Source organism: Grus americana, chromosome 1 (genome assembly GCF_028858705.1).
Source record: "Grus americana isolate bGruAme1 chromosome 1, bGruAme1.mat, whole genome shotgun sequence".
NCBI lineage: Eukaryota > Metazoa > Chordata > Aves > Gruiformes > Gruidae > Grus > Grus americana.
Genome location: NC_072852.1, coordinates 53,874,684 through 53,893,710, shown reverse-complemented (window position 1 = coordinate 53,893,710; position 19,027 = coordinate 53,874,684). Strand labels below are relative to the sequence as shown.

The 19,027-nt window shown below is 41.9% G+C and overlaps 1 protein-coding gene across 1 annotated transcript in view; it reads right to left on the bottom strand.

The window, feature by feature from the left end:
* Nucleotides 1–17,622, bottom strand: part of SLC17A8 (solute carrier family 17 member 8) — a 28,365-nt gene extending 10,743 nt beyond the window's left edge. Inside the window, exons 1-5 of the mRNA XM_054843724.1 lie at nt 17,507–17,622; nt 10,032–10,284; nt 6,866–6,984; nt 1,542–1,656; nt 981–1,068 (exon numbers count right to left, since the gene is read on the bottom strand). Coding sequence (XP_054699699.1) covers nt 981–1,068; nt 1,542–1,656; nt 6,866–6,984; nt 10,032–10,284; nt 17,507–17,607 — 676 coding nt within the window. The 5' untranslated portion in view covers nt 17,608–17,622. The remainder of the gene's footprint in view (nt 1–980; nt 1,069–1,541; nt 1,657–6,865; nt 6,985–10,031; nt 10,285–17,506) is intronic.
* Nucleotides 17,623–19,027: the final 1,405 nt, after the last annotated feature.

The following is a 19,027-nucleotide window of genomic DNA, read 5'->3' as shown; positions in this document are numbered from 1 at the left end:
GAGATACTAACATTCACCGTTTTCTCTGGAATTAGCAGCTAATTGAAGATTGCAGGGTTGCCAGAAGAAGATGAAGACATTAGGTAGGAGAGTGTACGAGGAGGGGACAGCTCAGACTAGACCTGGGAAAGGGTCGAACAGGTGTGACACTCACAGTACTCTTTTCTGGCAAGAAACTGTGGCAGCACAGAGTGACCTGTGGCAAAAACTGCTACCTGGAGGATGTAATTAAAAGTAGAAAATTCTTTTTTTATTTTTATTTTTTTCCTTTTCATTAGTGTGGCTGTAAGCAAAAAGAGGGTATCTCCTTGAAGAACAAGGTGTAAAACCTCAGTATTTTTCCTGCTCCCTGCTTCATAACAAGGTTTAAGGCTCTTGCCAGAGGCTGGAAACATTCCAAAGGGAATGAGAGAGTTTGATTTCTCCCATCTTTCCACTGGGTTCCTCTCCCCAAGGTCTTCTGAAATTTCCCACAAGCCATCTTACAGAAGGCCAGCTGTCAGCATTGGAAAGGGACTCAGAGAAGAGAGCAAAGAACAAGCCTGATCATAATTCAAAACAAAGCGAAGCAGAACAACCAGTAGTAACAAGTTACATCACCTCCACTGCAGTCAGCCTAAAGTACTCAAGTCCTTTTAAAATATTTTTTTAAGTGCATGCTTGTTTAGCAGGGTCGATCAATATGTATAATAAATGGAATGCCTAAAGATAGAGCAAATGGAAAAAAAAAAGTGTGATTTCTCTCATGTGGCACCTCTAGACCCATTTTAGTTTATCATGAGAGTAATTCTGAGGGTTGACTTTAAATGATAAAATGGTGACATACTAAACAAAAAGACTCTCAGGTTCCTGAGCTCGGAGTACAAGCTGAACGCGGCAAAGGGTAGAGGGTTTGTATTTCTCTTTTAAATAACAAAATGAATAAAACACGTCTAATAGGAATATGTACTTACATAAACCATATAAGCCTATCAACTTACCACAGAATGATGTGGTGGCCAACCTGCTTCTCTCCAGAGGAGGAGCCCACTTACTCCACATCCCATGGCAGGCTGGGTAGGTGACGCCCTGGCAGATATTTCACAAGTCATATAATTTGCTTTCACTGCATTCCTGCTTCAAGCAGTTGCTGACACTGTCCAACCTGTCTAGCTGTTTGTCACCGTGGAATGATTTAGGAAGGGTTAGGTAAGCCCGGAAGAGCTCTGTTGTTTGGGTATGAAGATGTCAAACTAATTTGGATAATCGCTTAAATGGCAATGCATCCTGGGGTAAAAATGCTGTTTGGTACATGCAGTGGGTGGCAAAAGTAAACTAAAATAGATCAAAGTGCAGCACCAGAAACCTAAACTTTTCATTTCTTTTTAAGTAAATTTTAAAATATAAATCGGTACAATTAAAAGATTGTCAACCTAAATATGAGTAACAAGTAATAATGTAGATTGATGAGAAAACCTGACCAAAAGATCTTATGGTTTTTTAGAACCAAATCTCCAAAAACAAATGATGTATGAAAGGACCAAAATGGCAAGTGCTCCTACCTCGACCAGACCTTGCAGAATCCTTACAAACATCACGCAGCCATAATGCACTCTTGCTGCAGAAGGAATGAACATGTTCAGTGTAGATGTTAGAAAGATAGCTGCTCCAAAGACCCTATGGAAAAAAGGAACATGAAAGGGAATACGGTTATTGTCTATTTTTCAGAAGCAACACTGTTCTTGAGTACAGTTGCAGAGACAATCTCACATACCACGATCTCACCAACCCAAATACTTGTGAAGTCCCCTTATTGGCAAAAGGGGACAAATCCCCATATGGTCAATACATTTTTTTTCTCTGAAAGAACAGAAGTTTTACACGTACTTAAACAAAGGTGCTGGATTTTTCTTTGTATCGGAGGAATAGATTTGGGTGCTGGTACTGGAGGCTAAGCTGTTTATATGAGTCCTGACCTGAGAGAAGCATTGCTATCCTGGGAAGTACTTAAATTCTGTTATATCAATAGGGTTTAACTTAAATCAGGTAAGGTCTGGTTTAAGTGCCTCTCTGAACATGGGCATGTGCTGTATAACAGCGCTGCTTAAGATCAACTCCTTTCCAGTGTCACTTCTCTAAATAACAGCTATAAGCGTCCTATGTGATTGACATAGAAGGGGCATTTTTACAAGACAACTTCTGTGAAAAACATGATATAAATATTTTATTAACCTGCTTGGGAAGAGCACTTGCTGCAGATGGGCACGAATCAGTTGAGGCTCTAAATGCACCTGGGAGGACCCTGTGCCTTTGGGAAATCATTTTCAGACTCCCAAACGTTAGCACCCATTAGAGAAACAGGCAGCAGAAACCTCTGTAACGGATCCAAGCACCATCCCGGAAAGTCCAGGCCGCTCAGACACCCTGGGGTAGCACTCAAAGCCGTGTCTGCCTCACTCACCGCAGCCTGTGGGAGCTTTTCCCAGCACGGACACGGGCTTTCCTATGTTTCTCTGAAAAGTGGTGCACACTTACCGCCCTGTATGAATAATAAACAACGGAGACACTAGACATGGAAGACAGCTGGGCTGCAGCGCAGTCATTTCAGTATGGCATGGGCTGCAGGTTTGCCAGGCACTGATGCTGCAGTGCAAGGGAAAAGCGTCCCTGCATGCCCGGCTTGTGAAAGGACATCTGGGGAGCTCATTTGAAAACTGAGGCTGATGCACCATGAAAAACACCACTGGAAACCAAGAAAGAGACTGGGAACAACCAGCTGGAATAATCACTGAAATTACTACGATTAGCAGGAATGAGCTGTACTTGATTTGTTAGATTTCATATATCTTCACATCTGGCTGACTGAAGTCTCGGGTTTCCTTTCTGTGCAACGAATGGGGTTCAATAACTACGTCATGCATTCTCTGAATATCAAGAGTTCGTTACTCCCAGCATCCGTGGAAGCTGATATACATGAGGAACGGCTCTAAGATCCTGTTACAGCACTGAAAAATATCATAGTTGGCAGTAGGAGTTCTCCACAACTGCCAAGCACCGTTTGAATTGAATGGATTACTGCTAATCCTCAGCAGTTTTCTGTCCTCTTTGTGTTGTCTGCAATTCAAAGCAACCATGTCTGGCTCCCTGCGGACTGCCTTTGTGTGAGAGATCTTTCGTTCTGCAGATAGAAAGTTGCAGCACTTGGTAGCCCTGGGGACCACAGCACTTAGGAGATGGGAGATCAGCCGAAAGCTGTCCTGTCTTGCTCCAAGGCTCAAGGTGACACCCTAAGAACAAAGCAGCCCCTTTTGTCAAAGGCCCTCAACTCCTAGCCACGCTGATGCTAGCTAGCAGCATGCTGCTGTTTGCGGACCATCATTCATGTTCCTTTTTCAAACTACTCAAATTCAGTGACGTTTAACAAGTTTTGAATTGTCTTGTTACGTGTGTGGCGTTTCAAAAAGACACGTTAAGCTTCATTCTGATACATGAATGGTATTAGACAGATGTTTTATTTGAAATTGTATGATTTGGACAACAGCAGTATTTCTCTCTCTTTTGATTTTTCTGCCAAAGACATATACACGTCTTATTATGCATAGCTGTTTATCATGCTCCACTTCAAGATATTTATAAAGTTTTAAAACCTTTTGTTGCCACTCTTTTCTTTTCTTCTTCTTTTTTTTTTTTTAAATAAGTATTTCAATTGTTTACATTTCAGTCTCTTTTTGAAAATTTATTCACAGGAATTATATGTCACCTCATTTTTTGAACCTGGGCTTATTATTTACAGCAGTATTAATGGCAGTATTATAGTGCAAAGAATCTACAGGCAGAGATCAACACTCTTTTATCTAAATTCTGTACACCTATTGACAAAAACAACAGTCCATGCCTAGACAGCTCATAATCTGAATGACAAGAAACAGATGAACACAAAAGCAAAGAGGCTGGGTAGGCTGGCGGAGGGAAGTGACAAAGGAAAGGATTTATATAGAAAGCAGTCTGAAAATCTGAACTGGAATACAAAGCCTATGATCATATCTTGACATTTAGGAGACTGCTTTCAAAGCCAAGTAAACATTTAGCTGAGAAATATTATTTAGCTGTCTGTTATGATCAGTGAAGAAAAGAGTTTTGCACCTTACTTCCTTGCCACTAATAGAAATATCAGATCTGGTATCGTAATGTTATTGACAGCCTCAGGGAGCTACAGCAAATTATGTAAATTAATAAGCACATGAAAGAATAAGCCATAAGAAAGAGAACATATTTAATTATCCAAACAGCTAGCTCTGAAGACTGAGTTTCCAATCTCTGCTACTTCATTTAGCACCAACTCCTATCATGCCCAGGTTGTAAATGCACCATTTATACTGAGTTAAAACCAGTCACTCTCTGCTACTATTTTAGAGGGCGAGCAGTGTTTCCACAAAGAGCCAGCATCTTTCGAGCAGTTCACCGCCATATATCCCAAATACGTTGATCCCCACCACGACTAAAAATATCCCAGTTCTGTTCAATTGATTTGCACATTCCTCTCTCCTCTCTGCCGTGATCCCCAGCCAGCTGCCGCTTTGGGATCAAAACAGACTTCTTCAGTGACAAACTCCTCTGCTCGGCAGGGTGCTCTTACTGAAAACTGGTATCAGGAGATGCCTTATGTTTCATGTATCCTTGTCACCACCAAACAATGATGAAATTACATTTGGATGCATATTTGAGGATAAGCAGCATGTTAAAGGGACATCATTGTCACTAAATGGTTCACGAACCTTTTGGTGGAATGCAGACCTACACAAACTTGGGTGAATATGTAAAGCAAATTACATGGTGTTAGTTGGTTTTGGTGCAAAACCATAAAGCACTCAATATTTCCAGCTGTTCTGAGATCCATTTGAATCCCTCATTATTACAGATCATTATTTGCATGAGACAAGTGCCTGGCGTGGGGGCGTCTGTGTATTTTCAAGGTTGCACAGTGCTAAGCAGGATTTAAACAGATGACAAAAGAGTCTGTACCTAAATCTATAATGTCAATGATAGGATAAAATAATACATCTCATTGCTAGAGTGCGGCCGTGACAAAAGAAAACATTTGTCTTTCCAGGGGGGATGGGTTCACAGACTGGCCCCAGGTTTCCTGGTTTCCTGCCCTATGTCTTAGCAAGTAACCCCTATGAAACAGAAACTCAGCACCACTGGTGAACTTACCCAAGCTGAAGTTGGTTGGGTAAACGAGGAATAAAGGAAAAACATGGTGTTAGCCAGACTTGTGAATCCTGTTACTACAAACAGAAATTCTCTTTGAGCCCAGCCTTTGGGATATTATCGCTCCTCAGAAAATTCTACTGCTAAACCCAGTTATGACAGTCAAATCCATAATTTTATGTTGTATTGTAGAATTAGATTGAGTGTGAAAGTCTCTTGGGGACAGAAATACAGCTTTCTGTGCATATGCACAACACATACCTAAGGAAGTAGTCAGCTGACTGCATACATTGAGTTACAGTGTAAACGGTTGATTTTACTGTTTGCAAGAAATTAAGGAAACAAAAGCCAAACTAATAATATACTGAATTATTCAGCCAACAGTGTGCACATCTGTGTTTTGGAGCCCTTCTGCTGCAAAAGCTGGTGGCAAGGCTGAAAAGGCTGGGGAAATGATTAAGCTTAGCTAATTTGTTTGGCTTATTCGCCAGATGGAAAAATACTCTGCTCAGGCACTTTTGTGTGGTAGAGAAATGAATAATTGAGGATGCTAGTAGGGTTGAAGAAGCAGTGCAAACTGATCTCTGAGTAACTTTTGGTTACAGACAGAGGGGAGTTGGGACTGAACTTCTGGGCAATTCTATGGGATGACTCTGTCCTGGAGTCATTTCCATAAGGGCATATGGGTGGGAAGAATTCCCAGGCAGTCTTGTAACCCCTATAGCTCTTTGCAGAATGCAGAGAGCAAAGTACTTTGATTTTGGGCAAAAAAATATATGACTAGTCTTTAAGACCTTTTCCAGTTCTGAAAGTGTTTGTAGATAAGTCACGTCTTGTTTGCAGAGAATTAAATGAGTACCAGACATCTTTTTTATCTGCAGATCCCAAATGCCCTTAACATGCACATCTCATGAGCTCATTCACAACCAGTTGTCTTCAGATAATCTCCTTCTCTCTGTTGTGATCATATTCCAAGTTCTGAAGACTTTTTGAAGTAAAGCCCGAAACCAAAGTTAGCTTTGGCAAAATTATCTACTTTTCTTACTTTCATTTTCAAAAGCAGTTGAATTAAAAAAAAAAAAATAATCAGCATAGAAGAAATCTGTATAAAAGGTCAGAGTTCACCAAACAGAAATTCTGAGGCTCTGTTAGAAGTTCTAGGGAACCCTAATGATAGTCAGTCAGTGCTGCATCCAGCCATGGTGAGGATTTCCATGTGCATGAGGATGGATCTGTGTCTTCAGAACATACATAGTTCCGTAATTCCTAGATGCCCAGCTTCAGTCCACAGGGACTTTTCAAAGGAGAAAAGTAAAATTTTGTTGGAATTTTTTTGTTTGGTGTTAAGTTGAGCTAAAAAGCACTAAGGCAACTTCTGAAAGATAGATGCTACAATCATTGTCTGAAGCATTCGGTGTACTTTTCCTAACACTCTCCAGAAAGCATTATTGTTCAGAGAAGAAATGTGTAAAAATTTGAGATGAACAAGCTAAATTGGGAGAATCAGCAACAGACCCATAGTGGAAACCTAGTCCTGTTTTTGGTTATAGACCAAAACCTGCACGTTCAGTTTCAGATGTGTATTCCTACATTAATTCACTATTTTGATAATCATCATTTAATCAGTGTAAATCGGTCATCAGGCGGTTAATTATTTTGATAATTGTTTTCTTACCTGTTAGCAGCCAATTTGTTTGAGATGAACCCTCCTGGAATTTGTGTCACAATGTAACCCCAGAAAAAAGAGCCATGAATGAGTCCCACTGTCTCGGGATCCCAGTTGAATTGGGCTTTCTGTAAAGGAAACAGAAAAAAAAAATGCTGTAAGCTGAAGCATACTTATTGTAAGATAACCACTATTCGGAAGTCACACAGAATCACTCATCCTCCAAATCAAGGCAGTTTCTTTACACTGATGTTGCTGAGCTTGAATATCGCCAGTTAAGGCAAAAGGATGTGAAATCCCCATGTGAGATTACTGGTTTTGCTCTTAGCTTTCTATCAGGTGGGTAAGAGTGGGGGGAAAGGTTTCAGCCAGAGGGAAGCTAATGCTGGAGCTTCATCTTTGCCGCTTGTCGCTGCTTCCCCCTGGGCTGCTTGGTCCTGAAACGTGCTCGGTGTTATAACAAGGACTGGACGCCTTCCAATGGCCATATCCATTTCCCCATGATTATCAAGGTTGCTCATGTCCTTTGGGTTGATCGGCTGCCTGGTCAGGCTGGTCCTGTACTATCCATGGTTCTCCTTATCAGGGCCAAACTCTGACCCTCCATCATCTGAATTAAGTGGTGTGGGAGCAGAAAAGGGGGGGTGTTGGGGTGGGTAACACCTGAAGACAAGGCAATCTGAAAATAAAACTAGGTAACACTAGCTAGATGACTAGTTTATCTTTTATTAAAAGTTTATCTTTTATTGAAAGTTGTAGGGCTGCATGTGGATACAGAAGGCCACCCACAGCCTGGTCGTAGATGGTTCCTAGCCAAAAATGTCTCCGGCCAAGAGAACTGCTTTCTCCATACACCTCATCCCTGGATACCAAGCAGTTTCTGTTTTCTCAAGGCTCTTCCTGAACAAGGACGTTGCTGTTCTCTGTTGACCCTGTATGACATACCTTGTTCAGAGGAGGGGTAGCCAAAGCCCAGGGCAAAACACAGAGGAAGTGAAGAAAAGACAGGTGGATCCAAGGTGCCCCTCCTGCCCTCCGTTCTGGGAGGTCAGACAGGGCCTGGCTTGGTATAATCACACTAATTAAGGGCAGCGACAACTTTTCCTCCTTGAACCCTCTGTTCAGAAGAGCTGGTTTGGAGCCAAGAGAAACTGCCCTTGTGCTTCAGGATCATTTTTATGCTAATCAAATGGTAAAGAAAGGTGGCTAAGCATCGTATGAGGAAGCAGCACAGGTGTCTTTTAGATTCTGAATTAAAACTGTCACTAAAACACTACAGAAAAATGAAAATTAGAGTGATAAACCTAAACATTTCTTGTATTTGGTATTACTTTCTGTGTGTAAAAACAAGAACCAGTTTTGCTCAGTAGGCTGATTTTTTTTTTCCCAAACAAGCAAACCAGAAAATAGCTCATCATTTGACCTGCAGGGAGAAAGATGGCATTAATTAGCTAGGTGTGTTTACAGAGGGCTAAAGGATATCCCTCCCCATTAGTATACCTTTTGACAAGAGACCCACTTTCCTGTGCTGAGGAAACATTTCTGGTTTTAAATACCTAATTTTTTTACTAGTGATTTCCAGCTTAGTTTCAAGGTAGTGTTAATTTCTGAAGGCAGAAATACCATGAGACATGCAAAAAGTTCCTGCATCAGGAGGTGCTAATGCCCAGACAGAATAATTTGAGATTCATGCAATGAGTTTGTCCAAATTTCCTCAAACTGCCTCTTCTGAGCTTCACAACTTAGGCAGGCACATCCTTTCTCTTGCTCCAGGGTGAAGCATGGAATGAGGAAGTCACAGCGGGACCCCAAGGAGCAGGAATTAATAAATACAAATTCAGCAACAAGTCTAAGCAGCCAGAGCTGGTCAGAGGAGATTGCAGATGAGAAAGATCTAGGAAAGTCTTCATTGACTTTGCTAAATCTTTCTGGGGTCTATTGAGTCTGATCAGTAACACTCTGCTTGATAGCTAGGAAGGGGAGACAAAAACACTGAAGAACTTGCCATGGCATAAAGTAGGAAGGGAAGGAAGATTTATTTAATCTGCAGCCCTAGAATCATAAGCATCTTCTCTGGTCTTTGCAGATTAATAGCCCCTATGACCACGAGTTATGCAAGCAGGCATACTTTTAACTTTGGAAATTTGCTATAGACACTTTCTGCAATTTTCTTTACCAAAAATTAAAAGATTTGGGAGAAAAGCTGATGAATAATTGCAGTGTTTTTCATTCATCTCTAGAAACATGACAGAAGGTATCTCCCTCTCTGGGAGATGTGTTTTGTTTCAGGGAATGTGCTGACAAACAAAGGATATCCATGGGCTGGGGGAAGCCTCTGTTCCCTGGGAGGGTCTGGTGATACTTTATCCTTCTGTAGTGGCTTTCCTCCTAGACCTCAGCACGTGGGGAATCATCAAGAGTCAATATTCCTGTGAATAATTTGTTAGGACAAAAATATACAGAAAATATCAAAAAATAAGTCAACAAGTAGAGGAAATGTATACGAGGTTCAAGTTCATAAAGCCCATAAAGGGACTCATGATGTCACAGCTATGTACCAAGGCAGGACTGGGGAAACTAAGGTATGTGTTGAACCTGCAGTTTCTTGGGTGCATTGTTAAAGGTTTGTAGGCATCTGCTGTGAACCACATGCCATCTACTGCAAATTTGAAAATAGCTTAGCACCTAGACAGCAATCCTCATTGTCAACAACCTGTAAAAACCTGTTGCCTTATTGCCAGTGACTACTTTAAGGTCTTGAAAGTCATCTACCGACCTGAATAGAGTTAGTGCAATGCTACATGCAGCAATTAATCATTTATTCTGTAGCAGCATCGGAGCGCGCTTCCCTGAGAGATAGTAAATAGTAAAAGCTTCTGCCACCACAACAAAATCTGCCTACAACTGAAAGATCAGGAACCTGATAGACATGCAAGCCAATTCAGTTCTCATTTCTGCTACTTACATCCTGTATGACATTGCAAATCCTCAAATCTTACAGATTTTTATGTGACTTAGAGACCTAAATAGGAATTAAGCTCCTACATATCTATGTGAAGCCAGATTCACATGTCTCTGGGTCTGATCTCTGTGTATCGAGTACTTTGATATGTGGCACTTTGATGAATTTGCAATGGGCTCTGCTCAGAACAGTGAAAGGAAGATGTTTTCTCACCTGCAGCTCTGGTTTTCCATTAACATAAACAGTGTTATTGTTCACCATTTCCACGATGGCAACACCCAGGTTACACCTAATTCCGAAGGAGATGCAAAAGCCCAGACCGCTCATTATGGCGATGATGTAGCGCTTGGGCAGCCCGCAGCAGTAGCAGTCGCATGGTGCCGGCTTGTGGGTGCTTGCCTGCACGGGCCGCCCCTCTTCCGTCAGCTCAATGTGATCCTCCTCGGCGTTGGTGCCATCGATTTTCCTAAACGGGTGAAGAAAGAGAAAATGAAAACGCCTTACTGTCTCGGTAAAGTTTGCTGAAACGTAGATGGGCAGTTACGTGCTCTGGTCAGCTGTTAAGTCATCGCCTTGCCAGGCGTTTGTCTCTTGGTGGTGTGATGAGTTAGCTGTGAAGGGTTAGCGCAGACTACACTTTTCCACGAACGACCTCTGAAGTTTGTAAATCCAAGCCACCTAGCCAGACAGCTAGCTGGAAAAGTGTTCACAGGCTATTCATGAGCGTAATTGTAAGAGCTCTCTTGAGCTCTGTTGTGATAAATTCTGCTGATTGTTAGAAAATATACATATGAAGAAATTAATCATTATTTCTAATTAGATCCGCCAAACAGAGCTGGCAGTAGGTTTCAAGAAAAGGACAAATACAGCACAAAGCATGGTTTTGCTTAGCCCTAAACTCCCTGTGACTTTATTTTCACCTGTGAGACAAAAATAAGGGCTGTACTGAAGAGAAGAGGAGGCGCTGGTGTCAAAAGCACCTGTTTAAGATGTAAAAGAGCCAGGCCCAGACTTTCTCCGCCTGAAGGGATTTGAAGCCACGTGTCCCCCTTCTCTGAAGCATCCTCTCACCACAAGGACTTAGGTCATTGCAAAATGAACCCCCACAACTCCTATTGTTCAACGTCTTGCCCTTTGTGTAAGACACTTAATATTCAATGAGATCTGAAGGAAGAGAGTGACTTTCTGGGCCGTTGATTCACCACTCCTCAGCAGCGGAGGCTGAAAGGGCTTTGCCTGGGATCGAATTTGGTGTGGCAACTGCAGTGCGGCTGGGAGGACCCAGGAGGGAAGGGGCCAGGGATGTGGGCTCTCCCATTTACTCGGGATGGGAGCAGATGGTACCCAGCCACTTCAGCCTGCAAGAGGCTGCCCAACAGCTACCGGCTAACACGGGAGCGCAGCTCCTCTGGCTTTGCGTATCCAGCGTTTCCTTTTCCTAGGAGCAATCCAGCTGAGATGTTCATATTAAACAAAATGGCACTTCCGTGTATTCTGGAATTGCATGACAGTGCAATTAAAAATTAACTGGGTCTCCCAGTCTGATTGGAGCTGTCAAAGCCGGACCAGGGAATGTCTCGGGTAGAAAAGGCGAGGTGAGAAAGAACTGAACACGCACCCCTGGACTGGAGATAAATACTTCCTTTCCTACCATTTGTTAGGGAGTGCAGAATTTGTTTTAAATGCAGAATATGGTTTTCTGACATGCTGAAACACTTAAGCAAATGGTTAGCTGTGAGTACATGACCAGCCACACTACCCGCAAGCGTAAGGTTAAGTGTTGGCTGACGGGGGGCCTCGATCAGCATCTTCATTACAAAGACGTTCAGTTTTGGCATTGCTGAAGCAGCGAGCTCAGGATCCAGCTCCTTTTGTGTCTGCCATGCGGTTACTCTCCGTACTGTGAAAATATGAAGAGTTACTTAATATATAGGAAGCCCAGCCTGCCATATAAGATGATGAAATGATTTCATTCACTCTTTTCTGATAAGGAGTAACTTATCTCCTTCTTTCACACATCTGGCTGGATGTGTCTGAAATTTAATCACTTTGATTTTCCATATAAAAGTCAGCTGTAAAGAAATGTTGCCAGAGCATATATGGATGGGTTACACCTGGCCAAGCTGTAGAGTAGCTGGTTGGGTGTTTTGGGAGAACAGTGTTGGTTTAATCAGAGCTTTCTCCAGTTGCTGTAAATCTAATGTACTACCCATAATCTAACAGATAGTACTCTACACTAAAGATTTTGCAAATATGGATGGTAAGTATGGCTTCCTGGGGTGCCATATGAAATTTCACTTTCTAATATGAAATTTCTCTTAAAAATCTCAGCATTTCTAGGCTTTACAGATAGACGCTAACTGAAGCATCATTTACTATGTTATTCTTTTTTACATCATATCATCAAACTGTTACTCCAGCCTTATTCTTAGCACAAGAAAAAAAAAACCAAAAACACAAACCCAACATGTTACAGTCCATCAGTTCACACTTCCAAGAAATACTGGAATCAGAGTGTTTTGGGCCAGAAGGGAACTCTGGGTGTTATTTGATTTAACCCCTTGCTCAAAGCAGTGCTAACTGCAGTTAAATCATTAGCTCGTTGTCAGGCTGGAGGGAAGACTTTGCATTAAAGCAAGGTAACACAGGAAATGTGATATTACTGTGGTGTTATTGAAGGTGATTGAGATCTTATGATTCACTAGCAGGGAAACAGCATTTGTTAGTGAAATGAGAGTACAGAGGGTAATGCAGTCAGGCACTTTAAAAAGAAGACACCATAGAATCCATGCTCTGTGCGCTAATATAGGTAGATGTAAACTACATTAAAAAAAAAAAAAGACCTCAGGAAGTGAAAAGACAATTGAATAATTATTTTTTAGAACTGTTGTCATCTCAAAAGAGTTATTAACAAACAAAAAGAAGTAATTTAATTGTCTTCCTCTAATATAATCTAAGGTACTGATTGAATTAAATCAAAGCACAATTCCTCAAATTTTTATACCTTCACCAGGCTCTCCATTTATAAGAGAGATATTAGAGTTTAATTGGTGCATTATTTTGGGCAGCTGGCAAAGATTAGACACATCATGCAAAGCCAAAACATCTGTTCCGATCTGGACATTGTCAGCTGACTGTCAGTTCAGATAGGCATGAAAATACCCTTCTGCTCCAAATTCACTGTTAAAAGTGGTGAGCCAGGACTAGCACTATGGGCCAACATTGCCTTTGTGGAGAAATTAATTGTTTTGCTATTATATTCAACTACTCATTAATAAAAGCAGGTTGAGGACTGATTCATGACCCCAAATTCACACCCTATTTTTCATACCCCCAAGGCTTAACGTTAACCCCTCTGTAGCAGATTTATCTTGGAGAAAACTGTTTTGCAATAGTGGTCCAAAAATGGAGCTTGGGATGAAGCATTAGCAGTGCAGACATTCACAGAGCCAGTGTCTGACCTAGCTTTTTGGCCTTATCTTATTGAACGGGTATATAATGAAGGTATGGCAACTCCATGAAAAGATGAGAACTATATCTTCCAACTGATCCATATATTTTGGTAGCACCACAGAAAATTTTCAGTTGTTGTACACCAATGATTTAGAAGGAAACTGCTTCAGTGCCAGGGCTCTCCTCTAATTATCTGAGTAATGCAGGAGAGCATTTTGCTGCATGGGAAATAGTCCATCCTTACATCAATCTGTTTCCTTCTTTCAGTAAACATACAACGCTTTGCAAGAAGAGCTAAGCTATTTGAAGATATCTGTGTCCATGTTCTGTGCCCAAATGTCATAATAACTGCATGTAAAATTCCTCTTCTTTATTGAATGACTTTACTCTGGCATATACAGAATTTTGGAAGACTGAAAGACATTTCAAAAATTCCTATCAGTAATAAATAAAATCCCTAGAACACGTATACATTCACCAATCTGTATTTATGGGATTTTAGCGTAGGAATTAGTTATTTCTTCAAATGATAAACTAGGTGGACTAGAATCATACCATTCCATTTGATTTGATTAAAACCACATAAATTCTACAATAACAAGCAAATGTTAATACTTGCCACATGTTAGAGCACATTCTAGAATGACTTTTACCAGATACAACACTCTTTCACAAGCAGCTGCAACACAATCACACACAATGTTCAAACCTTGCACCTACAAATCTAGCATCAGTCATCACATGCAACAATTATTGATGCTCCTGGCACGACTTCAGAAACCTACACACTGACTATTGAAAAAATACCATTTATCGAAAAGCAGATACAATCATCTGAGATCTCATTTACTCTCTGGGGATTTGCCCAGGTGATAATTGTCCACACCAAATCTTGAAACTGATGCATTGGTACAAAATCCCAGTACACACAGGCAAACCCTCTTAAGTCTCTCAGTGCGTGGGACCTCTCTGGCTGGTTTCTGCATGGTATTTGCATGAAGCTCGTGGCGTGTCTCGAACATACGCACTGTGGGACTGCATCTCACAGGTGCTGCACTCCCAGGCTGCAGGGCAGCCTCACAGTTTCTCCTCAGCACAGCCTCAGCGCGCTGGAGGGATGCTCCAAGGGTGCTGCAGCGCGGCGCTGCACATGTGAGTTGTGCCCTTGCACTAACACCATTGCACAAGGGGCCTTGCACGACTGACATACCAGCCGAGTCTGGACACCCCCCATTGTGTTCACAGTGCTGCATGGGCTGCGGTGCACTAAACTCTCTGTACTTGTGTGCAAAAGAAAAATTTGAGAGGACTAAGGCTGTGATCCAGTGCAGGCAGAGGAGCCCTGCCCGATGGAAGGGTATATCGCCCAGCTTCGAGCTGCAATTTTTAGGAGTTTGGGCTGTCTAATTCATCAAGGGACATCTGCAGCAGCCAGAGCTACACCTATCAGGGCCCAGACTACAAACAGCAGCTGCGTGACATGGCCCATAAGACTTTTTGCATTAACGGTGACATTATTCAGTTGTAAACCCACTTAGTCAGTTCCCACGTTGTCAGTAAGCCCACGGTTGCTGTTAGCTGGTCCAAGATTCCTGAAATCCTCAGAGCAGGCAGAGCCTGAGATTTTACTTTAGTTCATTAATTTTTCTTTGACTACGCTAAGTTCACAGAAGGCCCAAAGTATTTGTGCATGCCAAGAAGCTCTGCAGGAAAAGCTTTCTTTTCTGGGAAACTTATAAGGCTCGCAGAGCCCCGGCTCTGATATCCATTCACCCCAGCCTGCATCCTCTAATTTTATTTTTTTTATGCCCCACTGTATTTAACTAATCAAGAAGAAACTCAATTTTGCTTAAAAAATTATTTTGTGCAAAACATCTAACAGATTTTCTAAAACGTCTTCGAAGATCTCACGAATGAAGCTGCGGGCAACAGCCTCAAGAAAGGACACCCCTCAGGTCTCGCCTGTTCGGTCCCCTTGCCTCCCTTCCAGGATCCACCTACCCTAAAGCAACCTCCTGCGGACAAGCTCTTGTTTTGCGGCGCCCACAAAATAATTTGAGGTTGCTACACACCCGTGAGGAGACAGTAAGTTGCTTTATGCTGCTTGTGCTTTAGCACTTGAACGTGTCTGTGGACAATCGCCGTGGAGCAGCCGGTACCTGGCAGCTGGTCTTGCCAGGCACGGGCTTCTGCGTCTGCTCTCTTGTTTGCAAGACAGAGGAAATGTGGTAGGAAGGCATAGACTCGTCATATTTAGCAAAGCTAAAAAGTATTTTTCTACCCAGTTTGCTAGTTTTGATCCCACATCGACACATGGCAGTCAGTGAAATCATGCTCGGAGACCTAATCGAGAGTGCACAGTAATATATTTAATCACCTATCAAATGCTAGAAGAGAAACCAATTTCTTTGCTGATTTGCACCATATTAAAGCCACTTGGATTGGATGAAGAGCAAAGACAAGGTTGCAGCTGGTACATATACATATGTACCATCATGTAACAATAGAAGTGTATGCTCTCGTTCGTAGGCTAAGCTGTAGAGAATGAAGTTCAATTAAAAACGTGCATGTTTCGTTCCTTACAGAAACCTTCAAATGTGACTGCATATTTCCTAAGAGCCTGCCTAACCTGCAGCAATCCTTAGATCTGACTACAGACATAGTAAAAAAAACTTTTATTGTTTGGATTTTTTCTTCCACTAGTAATAATAAAGTCCAGCAGCTGATCTTGCACCTCAGCTCAGATTTGGTTTGATTCAGTAGCAATGTTGCTGAAGTTGGATACCGGTACTGTCAACTGTGTAGGTACCAGCATGACATCCTTGATACATGGCTACAAGAAGAGACTAATCTGGATGATTTAAAGTTTGCATACCATTTCCACATAGCAAACTCAGTGTACTACCACATCACATACTCACTAAATACAAACCCTACACATATTTGGTCAAATTGGCCAGCAGAGCCCACAGCAAAGAAAATTTATGATTGAATAAATGATTTCACCTTATGTTTTAAAATAAAACCAGAATGCCTGGAATTACTGTAGAGTATTATAAAAGTAGAGAAAGCAAAATGTCAGACTTCATCTGTAACACTGTAAACGAAGAAAAGTTAAGTTGAAACTGTGTGGAACACAGATACCCTTTTCACATTGTATAGAAATAGTGTAACTGGCAATCTACAGTGCATACTAGTCACTTCTTTAAAAGTGTACGTGCTTATTTTCTTGCATATAGAAGCTGTAGTATAATACATGTAAATTATTATATACTTTCTTGTGATCAAAGGCATGCTTAGATGTGCCAAGAACTATATCTCAACTCAAAATAGCATTCTCAAAAGAAGGTAAAGGGATGGATATGAAAGCAAATATAATTCAATCATTAAAAATGCATTCAGTTAAAATGTTGGCCTGATCCATACAAAGATTTAAAACACTTAACATCAAGCACGCAAGAAATGCCACTGAACCCTCTGGCTCTCATCTATTGATTACACAAATAAATGTTGTCAGTGGCCATTAGTAACAGAAATAATCTTCCATTTAAACGAGAAATCTCTTTCCCTTTATGAAACTGATCATTTGTTACATTGTATTTTCATTTATCAAAAAATAAAAAATATTCAGTTTGTTGTTTCATGAACTGTCAGGTTAAGATAAAAACCTTTAATCTTTTTGCTCTTTTTGCTCACAAACAGCTGCTTTTCCTTTTTCTCTTTTTAATTTGTTAGTCTCTGTAAACACACACATACACATCTCAAAACATTTTCTCTTACTGATTCAGAACAAGATTTTCAAAAAAGCCTCTGTAATTTAGGAACATTAAGTCTAATTTCAAGAGTGGCATAATTTGGGAGTGTTAATTCCCATTAAATCATTAGTTTTTCTCATGCAAGCTAAACCACAGAATTATTCATGCTTAATTATTTGAAAGTTTTTTAATTAAAACACTTTTTCATGCTCTTTGTAATATTAGAACACTTTTATAACTTATTCTCACCTTTTTTTTTTTGTTTAATATAAATATTCTATCATCTATAGTCATATGCTGTTGTAACAGTGCTCCTTTTACATCTTCTGTCTTTCAGCAAGGTTTTTCTCACTATCTGAGCTCAGATACTAATTTTGCAACTCTAAATTCTGGTTTATGTTCATACATTTTTCTACACTTCATTTCTCTTTAATATATTGAACCCATGGACCTGTCTGAGAATTTTCTGTTGTATTTTACCTTCTCAGATTCCCCAGTGAGTCACTAACGGTGTTCTTCACCTCTTCCTTTCCTGGATTAAAAAATCTTTCCTTCAGTGAACCGAACCCTTTGAAAGGCATTTTGTCTGTCTTCTTCAGTAAATCCCTTATGTTAACAAGCATTCACTTCTGCTGTCATATTTCCCGATGCCAGGCTTGGGATCCTCTGCCGGTCCCCTCAGTGACCTCTGCAATAACAACCAGTTGCTCAAGAAAGGAGCATGGAAGGGGGAAAAAAAAAAAAATTAAAAACAAATCTTCCAAAGCCAGAAAGTCAGCAGGGAAGAGCTGTGGAGCGAAACCCCTCGGAAGCGCTCTCAGGGACTCTGCGGCGCGCTCACAGCAGCTCCGCCGTGCATCTGTGCGGGGTCGGGTACCTGTACGGGGACAGCTAGCGCGGAGGCTGCAGCTGGCGAGCTGGAGGTGCTGCTGAGGGCCGGTGTCCCTGGGCAGGACGCAGCTGCCTGCTCCACGGGCGAACCTCAGGCTGCCTCGCTGGGGCTCATCCTCAGAGCATCCCTCCCTCCCTCTCTCCCTCCCCTGCCTCTTTCACGCCGAGATCCTGTGCAAGGTGGTGCTATAGTAACGGACACAATACCTGTCCTCAAGCCACTCCAGTTCATTAATAAGACCTCATCTATGGCGAGGGCAAGAAGTTTATTAAACATTTATGAGTCCTTTCTGCAGGGAGGGAATTATCGCAAGCTACGGTTCCCATTCACTATGTACCCCCTGCCCAGATGAGCCCCCCGTACCCCGATGCACCTGCTGGTTTGGACCCAGAGCCACCTTCCCCAGCCAGGTCATTTATTATTGATGCTCCTCAGCCCTTGGGCAGACAGACACAGAGGTGCATTGGTGCCATGCTGTTTGAATAAGCAATGAAAGATTGGCTATAAATTAAATGCATTTCATTTTTGAAACACCAAGTGGCTGAAAGAGGTGAACTAGTCCAACTCAATGTGATTTCATGACGAGAACAGACTTTTCCTAGCACGGCAGAAAGTATTTAATGAAAACACTTGTGGAAATGCAGCCTGCCAGTACGCTCGTTGAGCCTGCCTGTTGGCTGGAGTCAAATGAAGAAATTCTGCTTTTGGCGAAGCCTCAGTTATTGGGTTTGGGTTATGGACAATAAGAAAAAAAAGAAGGGGTGGGAAAAAAAAGAAGCCCCATTTCATGCTGGTTTTGGGCTCCTTTCTGCCTTTCCATGTTCCCTGGGTGGAGGGGAAGACAGAAAACTTCCATGTTAGAAAAACGGAGAGCTTTGCATTTGCAATATTCCCCTTGCACTCCCAAGGAAAGTTAAATCAAGAGCCTGTCCGTGCCTCATCAGGCCACCAGCAGGACAAGAACTGGTTTCCCCTGGAAGCCCCCAGCTATGAGTTGCCATGTGGTGGGCAGGCGAGCAGCTGCCCACCCACGGACCCCGGCTCCCGCTCTGCCACCTGCTGCCCAGTGCCGCCGAACGAGCTGCTGTGGGTCTGGTCCCTCCTGCCCT